This window comes from Schistocerca americana, chromosome X, assembly GCF_021461395.2.
Source record: "Schistocerca americana isolate TAMUIC-IGC-003095 chromosome X, iqSchAmer2.1, whole genome shotgun sequence".
In the NCBI taxonomy this organism is placed as follows: Eukaryota; Metazoa; Arthropoda; class Insecta; order Orthoptera; family Acrididae; genus Schistocerca; species Schistocerca americana.
This window is the reverse complement of record NC_060130.1, coordinates 899,308,107-899,322,291: the sequence shown is the minus strand read 5'-3', so window position 1 is coordinate 899,322,291 and position 14,185 is coordinate 899,308,107. Positions and strand designations below refer to the sequence as shown.

The 14,185-nt window shown below is 45.4% G+C and overlaps 1 protein-coding gene across 1 annotated transcript in view; it reads left to right on the top strand.

The window, feature by feature from the left end:
- Positions 1-14,185, top strand: part of LOC124556381 (osmotic avoidance abnormal protein 3) — a 373,479-nt gene that overhangs the window by 242,943 nt on the left and 116,351 nt on the right. The window contains exons 12-13 of the mRNA XM_047130344.1: positions 712-777; positions 6,685-6,845. Of these exons, the coding sequence (XP_046986300.1) occupies positions 712-777; positions 6,685-6,845 (227 nt within the window). The remainder of the gene's footprint in view (positions 1-711; positions 778-6,684; positions 6,846-14,185) is intronic.

The following is a 14,185-nucleotide window of genomic DNA, read 5'->3' as shown; positions in this document are numbered from 1 at the left end:
TGAGCAGCCGCTCATATCCAAGGTTTCTCACCTCCTGTCTAACTGTCATAGTACTTGCAGTGGATCCTGATGCAGTTTGGAATTCTTGTGTGATGTTCTGGATAGATGTCTGCCTATTACACATTACGACCCTCTTCAACTGTCGGCGGTCTCTGTCAATCAAGAGACGAGGTCGGCCTGTACGCTTTTGTGCTGTACGTGCCCCTTCACGTTTCCGCGTGGCTCTTTTCCTCCGTCTCTGATGAGTTCGATGCCGACGGGACTTTAAATCCTAAACTTGCTTTCCATTTTTTGACGAATAATCATCTGAGGAAAAGACTGCATTACGTCTTTCAGCACATCTGCCCAAATAATGTTTCATTAGTAATGAATTAACTAATGTTTCATTAATAAAACTTTTCTGTTGTGTATCTGGAGATAAATACCTGTCAAAAGCTGGGGATGTGTTTCCAACGTTAGTATAAGTTGTGATAACTAAAGTAAATATCCTCTCACTGCTATGTAATCTAACAGAAATATTTTCCAAATTCTTACGTTCCACCATTTCATAATTTTCTTCTTCATCGGAAAGATGAGAGCTTGTACACTTTAATCTGATTCACTTGTATGAACACCTTCTGCAAATGGCCTTCAACCATATGATTAAATTTCTAACTTGTTTTAGAGACAATAATGAGTAAAATGTAAACCGATTAATTCTTATTGTTGCAGGTTTATGATGATATAGACCAAGAGCTCCGTACAAAAACAGAATTGCTGAAGAAGTACAAAATGAAGGTTAGTGTGGACTTCCTATTAAATTGATCTAGTTTCATTTTCAAATTGAAAAGCGTCATGTTTGGCACAGAAATACGAAGTATCACTACTCAACAAAACGATTGTTCTATGTGTCTATTTTTTTATGTCCATCTAACGGGTCATTTTGTTAGCTAGTTCAGAAAATTTCATAAAGTTGATCATATCAGCTCTGATGTAAGACGCAATTAATAAATTTGTAGTCTGTTATCATTGCGATCCTATGTAGTAGAAAGGAGATCCATAAAAACTAATATACACAGCCAGACAAAAAAAGTGAAGCACCTAGAAGGGGAGGAGGAAACGAAGTGGAATTTCACGAGTTGGCAGGGTACGTGATGTTATTTCAGTGACTACAAAATCGAATCACATTCACATAAAACTTGGCAATATGGCCTCACTTCTCGGTATGACGTAACACCACTTCTGGCATGGATGCATGCTGAATTCCGTTGGGAAGGGTTTCATAAAGCTGCTGCATCTCCTCCTGAGGCAAACTGGCCAACAACTGTTGTAACTGCTGGTTCCATACATCATCTATCGAAGACAGACCTGTGGATCTCGCTGAGCCGGCCGGAATGGCCGAGCAGTTCTTGGCGCTACAGTCTGGAACCGCGTGACCGCTACGGTCGCAGGTTCGAATCCTGCCTCGGGCATGGATGTGTGTGATGTCCTTAGGTTAGTTAGGTTTAAGTAGTTCTAAGTTCTAGGGGACTGATGACCTCAGAAGTTGAGTCCCATAGTGCTCAAAGCCATTTGAACCATTTTTTTGGATCTCGCTGACCCACGTGACCCTCAGTATCACAGTTCACAGAGACTGGGATAGCCCAGTTGAAAAATGGCACCACGATATTGTCGCATGAGAGGTAACACATGATGATGCCGAAGGACGTCAGAGTTCCCTCAGTCACTACTAGCCATCACATGACGTTATGCCCGATGGCTCTCCGCAGCATGTTGTCAAGAGTAACAACGCTGTGCCTCTCCAAAACATTGGAACGATGGGATCTCTCCTTAGGTAGGCACTATACTTACCGAAGTTGGTCATCTGTGGTAGTGCAGAACCGTGATTCATCGCTGAACACAATACGCCACTCATCAGCAGTCCTTGTTTCCTGGCCATTGTACCACTCCAAACATAGACGTTTGTGTTGCTGTGTTAACGGCAGAATTCGCCCGGAACAGTAATTTCCCACTCCGGCAGCTGCTATTCTCCATCTAATGGTGCGGGATAACACTGAATATCGCAGAGAATCCATTAACCGTTGTCGGAGGGCAGGTCCAGATGTGATGGAGTGACGACGTGCTTGCTGCACAACCCTTGTGGTCAGATCTTATGGACCGGAACTTTGACGACGAGTATGGCTGCCATCCGATTCCCATGCAGACTTAATCATGCCAGTGTCACATCCGAATGCCCCATAAATCTGGATATTGCGAGGTTCTTTTCGAGAAACGCTATTGCGAAAATTTAGAGAACCGGCATTTGAAGCTGACTGCCGAACGATTCTACTGCCTCCAATATACACTCCTGGAAATTGAAATAAGAACACCGTGAATTCATTGTCCCAGGAAGGGGAAACTTTATTGACACATTCCTGGGGTCAGATACATCACATGATCACACTGACAGAACCATAGGCACATAGACACAGACAACAGAGCATGCACAATGTCGGCACTAGTACAGTGTATATCCACCTTTCGCAGCAATGCAGGCTGCTATTCTCCCATGGAGACGATCGTAGAGATGCTGGATGTAGTCCTGTGGAACGGCTTGCCATGCCATTTCCACCTGGCGCCTCAGTTGGACCAGCGTTCGTGCTGGACGTGCAGACCGCGTGAGACGACGCTTCATCCAGTCCCAAACATGCTCAATGCGGGACAGATCCGGAGATCTTGGTGGCCAGGGTAGTTGACTTACACCTTCTAGAGCACGTTGGGTGGCACGGGATACATGCGGACGTGCATTGTCCTGTTGGAACAGCAAGTTCCCTTGCCGGTCTAGGAATGGTAGAACGATGGGTTCGATGACGGTTTGCCGGTCTAGGAATGGTAGAACGATGGGTTCGATGACGGTTTGGATGTACCGTGCACTATTCAGTGTCCCCTCGACGATCACCAGTGGTGTACGGCCAGTGTAGGAGATCGCTCCCCACACCATGATGCCGGGTGTTGGCCCTGTGTGCCTCGGTCGTATGCAGTCCTGATTGTGGCGCTCACCTGCACGGCGCCAAACACGCATACGACCATCATTGACACCAAGGCAGAATCGACTCTCATCGCTGAAGACGACACGTCTCCATTCGTCCCTCCATTCACGCCTGTCGCGACACCACTGGAGGCGGGCTGCACGATGTTGGGGCGTGAGTGGAAGACGGCCTAACGGTGTGCGGGACCGTAGCCCAGCTTCATGGAGACGGTTGCGAATGGTCCTCGCCGATACCCCAGGAGCAACAGTGTCCCTAATTTGCTGGGAAGTGGCGGTGCGGTCCCCTACGGCACTGCGTAGGATCCTACGGTCTTGGCGTGCATCCGTGCGTCGCTGCGGTCCGGTCCCAGGTCGACGGGCACGTGCACCTTTCGCCGACCACTGGCGACAACATCGATGTACTGTGGAGACCTCACGCCCCACGTGTTGAGCAATTCGGCGGTACGTCCACCCGGCCTCCCGCATGCCCACTATACGCCCTCGCTCAAAGTCCGTCAACTGCACATACGGTTCACGTCCACGCTGTCGCGGCATGCTACCAGTGTTAAAGACTGCGATGGAGCTCCGTATGCCACGGCAAACTGGCTGACACTGACGGCGGCGGTGCACAAATGCTGCGCAGCTAGCGCCATTCGACGGCCAACACCGCGGTTCCTGGTGTGTCCGCTGTGCCGTGCGTGCGATCATTGCTTGTACAGCCCTCTCGCAGTGTCCGGAGCAAGTATGGTGGGTCTGACACACCGGTGTCAATGCGTTCTTTTTTCCATTTCCAGGAGTGTACATTCCGCGTAAGGACTGTGAAGGCAAGATACGAGAAATTAGGGCTCATACGTAGGCATATAGATAACGCGCCAGGTTAGCCGAGAGCGCTAATGCAGTGCTTCCTGGACTCGGACAGGCGCACCAGCCCCGGATCGAATCCTCCCGGCGGATTACCGACGTCAGCCGGTGTGCCGGCCAGCCTGGATGTGGTTTTTAGGCGGTTTTCCACATTCCGCTAGGTGAATACCGGACGGGTCCCCACGTCCCGCCTCAGTTACAAGACTCGCAGACATCTGACCAAGTTCGCATTATCCCATGAATTACGCTAGACGCAGACAGCAGGGGTACACTAATTCCGTCCCGGGGGGTACGGGGTGGCGGCAGGAAGGGCATCCGACCACACCTTTATACTAACCTTGCCAAATCCGTTCCTAACAATGCCCACCCTGCGCCAGCGCGGGACATGGCACCAGTGAAAGAAAGAAAGAAAGAAAGACGGAGGCATATAGATAGTCGTTTTTCCCTCGCTCTGTTTGCGAGTGGAACAGGAAAGGAAATGAGAAATAGTGGTACAGGGTACCCTCCGCCACGCACCGCACGGTGGCTTCCGGCCAGCCAGCAAAATGGAGGTCCACATTGAGGCTCCTTTCCAACTCTGCCAGTTGCTGATAACGCTGTTTCATACACGTACGCGCATACCTGTGTCTGTCAATGATCACTCGACATCTGGCGCTGTTCACGCTCGTACTACGCTCTACCGGGCCTGATAGCAACACTAGACACGAACAACACCAGTTCACTCTGGTGGCCTTTCAGTGTGCCACAGAGAACTGGGACTCCATTACTTATAGGGAGTACAACTTTGCGTCCTCCGATTGCCGATAGGTGGCGACAACGATAAGTAGCGGTCGAAAGAAACAGATCGCAGATGTCAGACAGTTAGCTTGGACCTCGCTCAACATAACCTCATTCAAACTTTAGTCGATTTGTGTGTACATCATAAAGTTGTTCTTGATTGAAAATGTCAGTTTAAGAGCCTAATTCTCGTCATTTGCGGGAGATGTTACTGTTTTGTTTCAGTATGAAGAAAAGAGCGGCTGAGTCTCATCGAATGCTCTCAAGAACGTATGGTAAGGACGCTATTAGTGAAAGAACGTGTCGTGAGTGGTTTCAACGCTTCAAGAATGGTGATTTTAACGTCGTAGACTGGCATAGTGGTGGAAGAGAGAATGTTTTCGAAGATGCGGAATTGGTGACATTGCTGAGTGAAGACTGGCGTCAAACTCAAGAAGAATTGGCACGTTTAGTGGGAGTGACACAGCAAGCCATTTCAAAATGTCTCAAGGGTATGGGCATGATTCAGATAGAAGGAACTTGGGTCCTGTGTGAGCTGAAACCAAGAGACGTTGAACGGCGTTTGTGAGTTTGTGAACAGTTGCTTCAGAAGCCAAAACGGAAGGGATTTCTGCATCGCATTGTGACAGAGGACGAAAAATGGGTTTATTACGATAACCCTAAACGCAAAAAATCATAGGGATATCCCAGCCATGCTTCCACTACTATGACCAAACCGAATATTCACGGCTTCAAGATCATGCTCTGCATTTGTGGGACCAGCTCGGTGTCGTCTACTATGAGGTGTTAAAACCAAGTGAAACAATCACAGGTGCTCGTTATCGAATGCAATTAATGCGTTTGAGCAGAGCGTTAAAAGACAAACGGCCGCAATACACCGAGAGGCACGATAAAGTGGGACATGGAAACGTTAAAATGGGAAGTCCTAACCCACTCGCCGTATTCTCCAGACATTGCTCCCTCTGACTATCACCTGTTTAGATCAATGGTGAATGGCCTGGGCCGGCCGCGGTGGTCTCGCGGTTCTAGGCGCGCAGTCCGGAACCGTGCGACTGCTACGGTCGCAGGTTCGAATCCTGCCCCGGGCATGGATGTGTGTGATGTCCTTAGGTTAGTTAGGTTTAAGTAGTTCTAAGTTCTAGGGGGCTTATGACCATAGCAGTTGAGTCCCATAGTGCTCAGAGCCATTTGAGCCATTTGAATGGCCTGGCTGACCAATACTTCCGATCTCATGAAGAAGTCACAAATTGGATCGATTCGTGGATCGCTTCAAAAGATGAACAGTTTTTTCGAGGCGGGATTCGTACACTGCCCGAAAGGTGGGACAAAGTAGTGGCCAGCGAAGGAAAATACTTTGAATGGCCGGCCAGTGTGGCTGAGCGGTTCTAGGCGCTTCAGTCTGGAGCCGCGCGACCGCTACGGTCGCAGGTTCGAATCCTGCCTCGGGCATGGATGTATGTGATGTCCTTAGGTTAGTTAGGTTTAAGTAGTTCTAAGTTCTAGGGGACTGATGACCTCAGATGTTGAGTCCCATAGTGCTCAGAGCCATTTGAACCATTTTTTACTTTGAATGATACATGGGTAACCAATTTGTTTCATTAAAGCCTCAAATGTTGGGGAAAAAACGGCGGAAGCAACGTTGCACACCTTGTACATACCGGCCGATGATGTGTACGTGTAGGAAGTTACATTGACATTCGACGACATCTTCTGGGTGCTCACCTTTTTTGTTAGAAGTGCAGTGAGTTCGTTTACATAATGAAAATAACTGTTGTTCTATTTTAGTATATTACTCTATCGTGCTGAAACAAGCCGGCACGTTTTCTGTTTTTTTAAGTTATGTAACACGGATATTATAGGAAAATATATAGAATTCATGTGGGTATACGCATTCTGCTAAGCAAGGTGACATATCTGAAATCGTTTGGTCTCATTTAGAAGAAGTAAAAGCTTTAAATATCAATATTTGTGCTTTTATTTATTTCAAAGAGGAAGTCTTACAATCCGTATTTTTTTTTTGTAAAATAGTGCAAAGTCAATATGTTTGTTTTCTATTGCAGATAAGAGAGCTGGAATGTGAGAACTCCGACCTGCAAGGCGAATTTCAAAAAGAAAGAACTGACTACCTTGAAACAATAAGGAAACTTAGCCGCGAATTGAAACTGTATCAGCAAATAACCGAGAAAATAGTGCCAACATTAAGAAAGGAGTGCAACTATAGGTAAGAAAATATCTGTTAAGGCTGTGCTTTTTACTTGATGTTCTGGTTATTTATTTATTGCTTCTTAGATGAACTTTTTAATTTTCAAATAATACAAATTACTGTATCAAATCAGTGTTTTGTGTATTGCACCAAACGTCGGAAACACTAAACTGCGAAACATGGATCCCACAGAAAACGATCGTGTGTTAACCGTCTCACACCGTTCGTCCACGAAATCCAGAAGACAGAAGATACAGGTTTCTAGGTTGATGTCGCGTTCCTTGAAATATGGAAGGCGTTCCACACAGATCTTTACTGTCGTCATACAAACAGAAATGAGCATACGTACGAGGGTGGTTCAGTTAGTAACGCAACACATTTTTTTCACGGCCAGTTTCGGTTGAAAAATGTGGAATTTGTTGTTGGATATCGTGGAATATTCTTGCTTCAGGCCCTATAGTTTCATGAAGTTCCGGCTGGTGGTGGCGCTATACGTAGCCTTTAAAATGACTTCTGTAAAGGAGGTGCGTTTGTGTCGTTTGGAGGAAAACCAGAGCATCGCAAATATTCATAGGCGCTTGCAGAATGTCTACGGAGTCCTGGCACGGTGAGTCGTTGGGCGAACCGTCTGACATCAGGGCATCAAGTTTGCGTCAACCTGACCGATCTCCTGCGTGTTGGCCGGCCGCAGTGATTCCTGCAATGTTGGAGCGTGCCCCTTGTACCAGGGGCGTTCAACAAGTAATGCAACATATTGTTTTCTAAAACATGTTGGTTTTCTCAGTGTACCAGTCGTTCTTTCTTTCTTTCACTTGCGCCTTTGTCCCGCAATTTGCGCAAGGTCGGCGTGGTTAAATCGGATTTGGCATGTTAATTTGAAGGGGTGGCCGGATGCCCTTCCTGCCGCCACCCCGCATCCCCCTGGGACAGAATCAGTGTACCCCATCTGTCTGCGTCTAGTGTAAATCGTGAAATAGTGCGAACATGTGTCAAATGTCTGCGACGCGCGTAACTGAGGCGGAACGTGGGGACCAGCCCGGTATTCTCCTAGCGGGATGTGGAAAACCACCTAAAAACCACATTCAGGCTGGTCGGCACACAGGCCCTCGTCGTTAATCCGCCGCGCCTACCCGAGTCCAGGAAGCAGCGCGTTAGCGCTCTCGGCTAACCTGGCGGATGTTTCTCAAGATACCAGTACACCATTTTATTCCCCACTCTTCTCGCTACAAAAACTCTATTTTTCAGCATAATTTCCATTCATTGCGACGACCTTACGCCACCTTAGTTGGAGAGCCTGAATGCTCGCATGGTAGCACTCTACTGGCTTACGTCGGAGCTAACGTCTTGCTGAATCTTCCCATCTTCCTCGTACTGCTTCGCGCAGAGTGCATCCTTTATTGTGCCAGACAGACGGAAATCTGAAGGTCCGAGATCCGGGTTGTAGAATGGATGAGTAAAAACAGTCCACTGAAGATTTTTGCGCTCCTCTCGGGCGCGTGGACTTGTGTGATACCTTTCGTTGTCATGGAGAAGGAGAAACTCGTTTACATTTTTGTGGTGATGAACACACTGAAGTCATTCACTCAATTTCCTGATGGTGGCATAACACACTTCAGAGTTGATCTTTGCACCACAAGGGAGAATATCAAACAGAATAACATCTTGAGAGTCCCAGAAGACCATCTCCATCACTTTACCGGCTGAGGAGGAGAAGTAGTGTGACGTCATTCCATGGGTTGGCGTTTTGTTTCCGGTACTAATCGGTGAACCCATGTTTCACCGATGTTCGACAGAAAATTGTCACGATCAGCCTCGTAAAGTGCAAGCAGTTCCGCACAGATGGTCCTTTATTGTTCTTTATGATCTGCTAGGCGGCGAGGAATCCAGTGGGAACGCCCCTTTGAGTACCCCAGCTGGTGGACGACTGTTCCACCACTACTAACACAGACGTCCAGCTGAGGAGTAAGGTGTGTGATTGTGATCAGATCCGTTGATCACCTCCAATGAGAGTGTCCGCACGCTCCGACATTGCAGCAGTAACGGCTGTGTGCGGGCGATCGGCACACGGTCAATAGGACGCTTTTGCGCGGCCGTTGCGATGGTGACAGACGCTTTGCCAAACGATTCGTCGTGCTTTTGTTCACTGCCAGGTGTCTGTAGATATTCTGCATGCGCCTATGAATGTCTACGATGCTCTGGTTTTCCGCCAAAAGAAACTCAATGACAGCTCTCTGCTTGGAACTTACCACCGTTACAGCAATCATTTTGAAGGCTAAGTATAGCGCACCGCCTAACCCGAACTTCATGAAATTACAGCTGCTGAAGTGAGAACATTCCGCGATGACCCACAACACATTCCGCAAGTTTTCAACCGAAATTCGGTGAGAAAAAAATACGTTGCATTACTTATTGAATGCCTCAAGTAGAACACAGGGGAGAAATTTTAATGCGTGAAAACTTTTTCAGTGTCTGAAGGCAATATTACTAGACCCTTACTATTTCAATAAATATAAATAACCTGGTGAATAACGTTTGAACCACCATGGGGCTGTTTGCAGGCAATGCTCTTATATACAGCAAAGACTCAACATTATAAATTTGTAGCGGAGTGTTGAAAAACCTGAAGAGCATAGACGCTTGGTGCAGTGATTGGCAGTTGACTCTCAACATAATGCATTGCCCATGAATTTTTGGAAATACCCGTTATCATTTGATTACACGATTTTTAACATTCAGTGGAAACAATAAAATCCATTAAATATCTAGAAGTATGTGTACTGGCTATTTAATGTGGAAAGACCACAACCACAGAAAACTAATCACTGAAAAAACAGATGCCAGACTGAGATTCATTGGAAGAATTTTTAGGCAGTGACGCCCACCCACAAAGGAAGTAGCTTACAAAACACTCGTTCGGCCGATAATTAAGCATTTCTCCTCATTCTGAGACCCTTACCAACTATGCTTGATAGAATAGGATCCAAAGAAGAGCTTCATGTTCAGTGATGGGTTCGCTTAGTATGAGCGAAAGTACCACGGAGTAAATACTCTTCCATGTGCAGTGACAGATGCTAGAAGAGTGGCGTTGTGCATTACGGTGTGGCTTGTTGTTAAAATTCCGAGAGCATACGTTGCCAGAAGAATTAACCAATATACAGCCTGCTGTTACACGTATCTCACGAGAAGACTTTGAAGATAAAATTTGTGATTCGAGCTCTCCCAGAGGCTTACCAACAGGCGTTTGGGGGAGTAGAAATCGCGATTAAAATAGGAAAGCAGGAAAGTGGCAGAGGGACACTAAATGAGCTTCGCTACACACCATAACGTGGGTTTCGGAGTGTAGACATGGGTCATAAATGGATTTATCAGGGACACACAAAACTACGGAATATGCTACAGAGTGGCAAATCTAAGTGGGGTGAAGCGGAGGAAATGTCGGCGGCCAGCAATGTGCTAATTTCTGCTGGATACATTACTAATTTTACTAACCAACATTATGTACAATTGCTCATTCCAAGTACATCACTTTAATATGGAGGCACTGTGACGTGAAGATGGGGAGAAAACATATGGCTCTTCTCGGATTAGTAGCTGCATGATGGTAACTACGTGATGGCGTCGGTAAAAGCGCACAGCATTTAGCCAAATAACCTTTGGAACACATGGATTGACAATTTTTTATGTGTAAATCTCTCATCATACCTGACAGACAGTGTGTGTGCTTCACAGTTAGAGCGGGGTCAGCCTCAAAACCGACAGCGTTCAGTCTGGAGAGGTCCACTTAACTGCCATTACTTAAAAGGAACGGATATCGCAGCTAATAGAGCAATGAAACATTGCTTGGAGCACCGCCTTAATCGCAGCCTGCAAACAAAGGAGGCTAAAAGAAAATCACGGCCTGTTTTCCGTATGTGGGCCACTCTTCCTTAAATATTTAAAGAACCATGAAAATAATAGCAACTAAAATGCGAGTTTTATCCGCTAACAAACGCCTAGGCGCAACTTAATTCTGTCATAAACTAAGTCCTCGAAAATCAGATCTCTCTACGATTGTGGCCTTAAACTGTTTTCCATCATGAAAGAAGTGAATGAAATTCAGTTGGATGAAAGTATCATCTACCATGGACAGTGGTTCTAACTTAAGAAGGTGTGAATAACTTAATCTCAGTGGGTCGAGTACACCGTGAGGTACAATCACGGTCGATCTCACCTGTAGTTCAGGCTACCAGCCACCCGATTGTCAATAGTGTATAGTCTATGCTAATGAAGAATTCCGTATGCACGACAGTTCAAGCCAAATGATACGTTCAGTTTCAAGTTACCTGGAGTGTCTCTGCAGCACATCCCCAAGTCGTAAAGGTCGTGTGAAGAAATATCGCCGGCCGGGGTGGTCGTGTGGTTCTAGGCGCTACAGTCTGGAACCGCTCGACGGCTACGGTCGCATGTTCGAATCCTGCCTCGGGCATGGATGTGTGTGATGTCCTTAGGTTAGTTAGGTTTAAGTAGTTCTATGTTCTAGGGGACTGATGGCCTCAGAAGTTAAGTCCCATAGTGCTCAGAGCCATTTGAACCATTTAAATAAATACCGTGCTCCCCTGAGATATCATCTGGTTCCAAGCAAGATGAGTATCTCCTGAGAAAACAAAGCTTGTTCAGCAGCTTTTAATTGTGACGCTGGTTGATTCAATTCATACACAAACGATAATGCCTTGGTATTTTCCATTACAAAGGCAAAAGGCATCGATGCATACGGTATTTATCCGCTCGCTAAGATATAACGCAAAACGATCTATAATGAGTCCAACAAGAATTGGCGCATGTTCAAAGGCAGGCGAAGCGGTTCCATCTCTCGATATCGGTCACGCTCACTCTAATTCCAGCATTTCGTTACGCAAGAAGACGTAGCTATAATTAGAAGCTGCTTGACACATGCATACAATACAAGATCTGACAAGGTTATGCGGAAATGTGTCCCGTGCAATAAAGCCTGCCCTAAGCATCGGTGATAGAACAATTTGTCTTAAGAGAACTTACTTCAAAAATAAAATAGAGCATGTAATAGATCAGTTTCCGACTGGTGCAAGCAGAAAACAGATAATTAGTTAATGATGGCATGATTCAGATGACGAGATGAGACAGGTTGCGATGGTAGGCAACATTTAATTCCATGAGTAGGTCATAGTAACCTTCACCATTCAGGTGCCAGTTCCGAAAGAGAGGACCAATTCTGTGAGTGGAAGTAAGACCATGTCAAATCATTTCCAGCAACACCTAGTCGGTGTTTCCAATACGGCGTTCTTAGATTTCTAGTGATACTCGTAGATGCCTGGTATGAAATTAGATAATTCGAAGCATTGTTGTAACACAGAACATCTTTAATTAGATACAGAGGCGGGTTGTCTATGCAACATATGCAACGGGTCCCGCACTTTCACGGACCCCGAAGCCGCACTGTGCGGTGTTTCAGGGAAACTTAACCGTTAGCAGTTTTGAGTTGAAAATGCTAATACTGTGAAATATTGTGAGCACATATTTGTGCAACATCGAAAGTAATAAGAAATTGTATTTTCTGACGTTAGATGAATACACTGGATATATTTCTCCTTCATTAAATCACATTTTACTTATTACCCAACTGGTATAATAATTTTATTTACGTATTACTAACTAACATCGGAATATTGTCGGCAGAGATGGTTTGCATTACGTTATGAACAGAACCCAACTAAAATTAATTTGTTGCTATAGCGTTGTACCAAAGGCAGTAGGCTGCTAAGCGAAACAGTCTCGCCATCAGAATTCCTTTGAATTAAGGTTAGTGATAATCTAGCTCACTTAGTACTGTTTTTGCGATCCTATTTTACGTTCCTTGTTCAGGCAAAGAATCTTTGCAGTAGTTTTGTCTATCATGTTTCAATTCACTATTGAGGTCGAATTTGAGTGTGACAGTGATGTTATCTGGTCGCTATAACAGGTCTAGATGAAATCAGCTTAATTGTTGGATGTTTTTACAACCCACCCGATTCCGTTGTGACTATTTTAGAGTCATTGACAGTGCAGAAATACCCAGATCATACAATATTAGCTGGAGGCGACTTTAACCTATCAAGTATGCACTGGGATGTCTATGGATTCATTGCAGGGAATACAAACAGACAGTTTTGCGAAGTTTTTTTGAGCACATCTTCCGAAAACTGTCTTGAGCAGCTAGTTCGACAGTCCACACGCAAGGGAAATATTTTAGACATCGTAGCTACAAACAGGCCTGGACGGTGTCAGCGTAGAGCCAGGAATTAGTGACCATGATGCCATCAAAGTGGCTTTGGTTACTAACGTTATTAAATCAGTCTAGAAGGCTAGGAGAATATTTCTGCTAAAAAGAACAGATAGACAGTTGTTAGCATCTCACTTAGACAATGTATTGGTATCATCTAATTCCAGTACGATGGACGTGGAGGAATTATGAGCAAAGTTTACACGGAATGTAAATCATACTCTGCAGAAGTACGTAACGAATAAGTGGATTAAGGACGGAAAAGACCCACCGTGGTTTAACAACGAAATTCGAAAAAGGGTGAGGAAGGTAAGACTGTTGCACTCTCGGTTTAAAAGAGTACGCACAAATGACGACAGGAAAAGTTAATAGAAACTCGTGCGTCTGTAAAAAGGTCGGTGCGCGAAGCTTACAACTACCACCGTCATAGCTTGGCAATATATCTTGTCAAGAACCCGAGAAAATTCTGGTCCTACGTAACATCGCTAAGTGGGTCTAAGGCTTCTACTCAATCACTTGTTGACCAGTTTAGTGTGGCAGTAGACGGTAGCAAAAGTAAAGCCGAAGTTTTAAATATCGCATTTAAGGAATTGTTCACGCAGGAGAATCGTACAAACATACTGTAGTTTGACCAGCGCACAGACTCCCGTATGGAGGAGATAGTAATAAGCATTGCTGGTTTAGAGAAACAACTAAAAGAATTGAAAGAAAATAAATCGCCAGGTACTGATGGAATCCCAAGCCGTTTTTACAAAGGGTACTGTACAGCATTGGTCCCTTACTTAGCTTGCATTTATCGCGAATCTCTCCCAGGCCAAAGTCCCAAGCGACTGGAAAAAAGCGCAGGTGACCCCTGGATATAAGAAGGGTAAACGAACAGACCCACAAAATTACAGACCAATATCTTTAACATCGGTTTGCTGCAGGATCCTTGAACATATTAGAAGTTTGAATATAATAAATTTCCTTGAATGGAAAAAGCTTTTGTCCACAAATCAGCATGGTTTTAGAAAGCTTGCCCTTTTCTTACATGAGATCTTGCGACTCATGGATGAAGGGCAACAGGCGGATTCGATATTTCTAG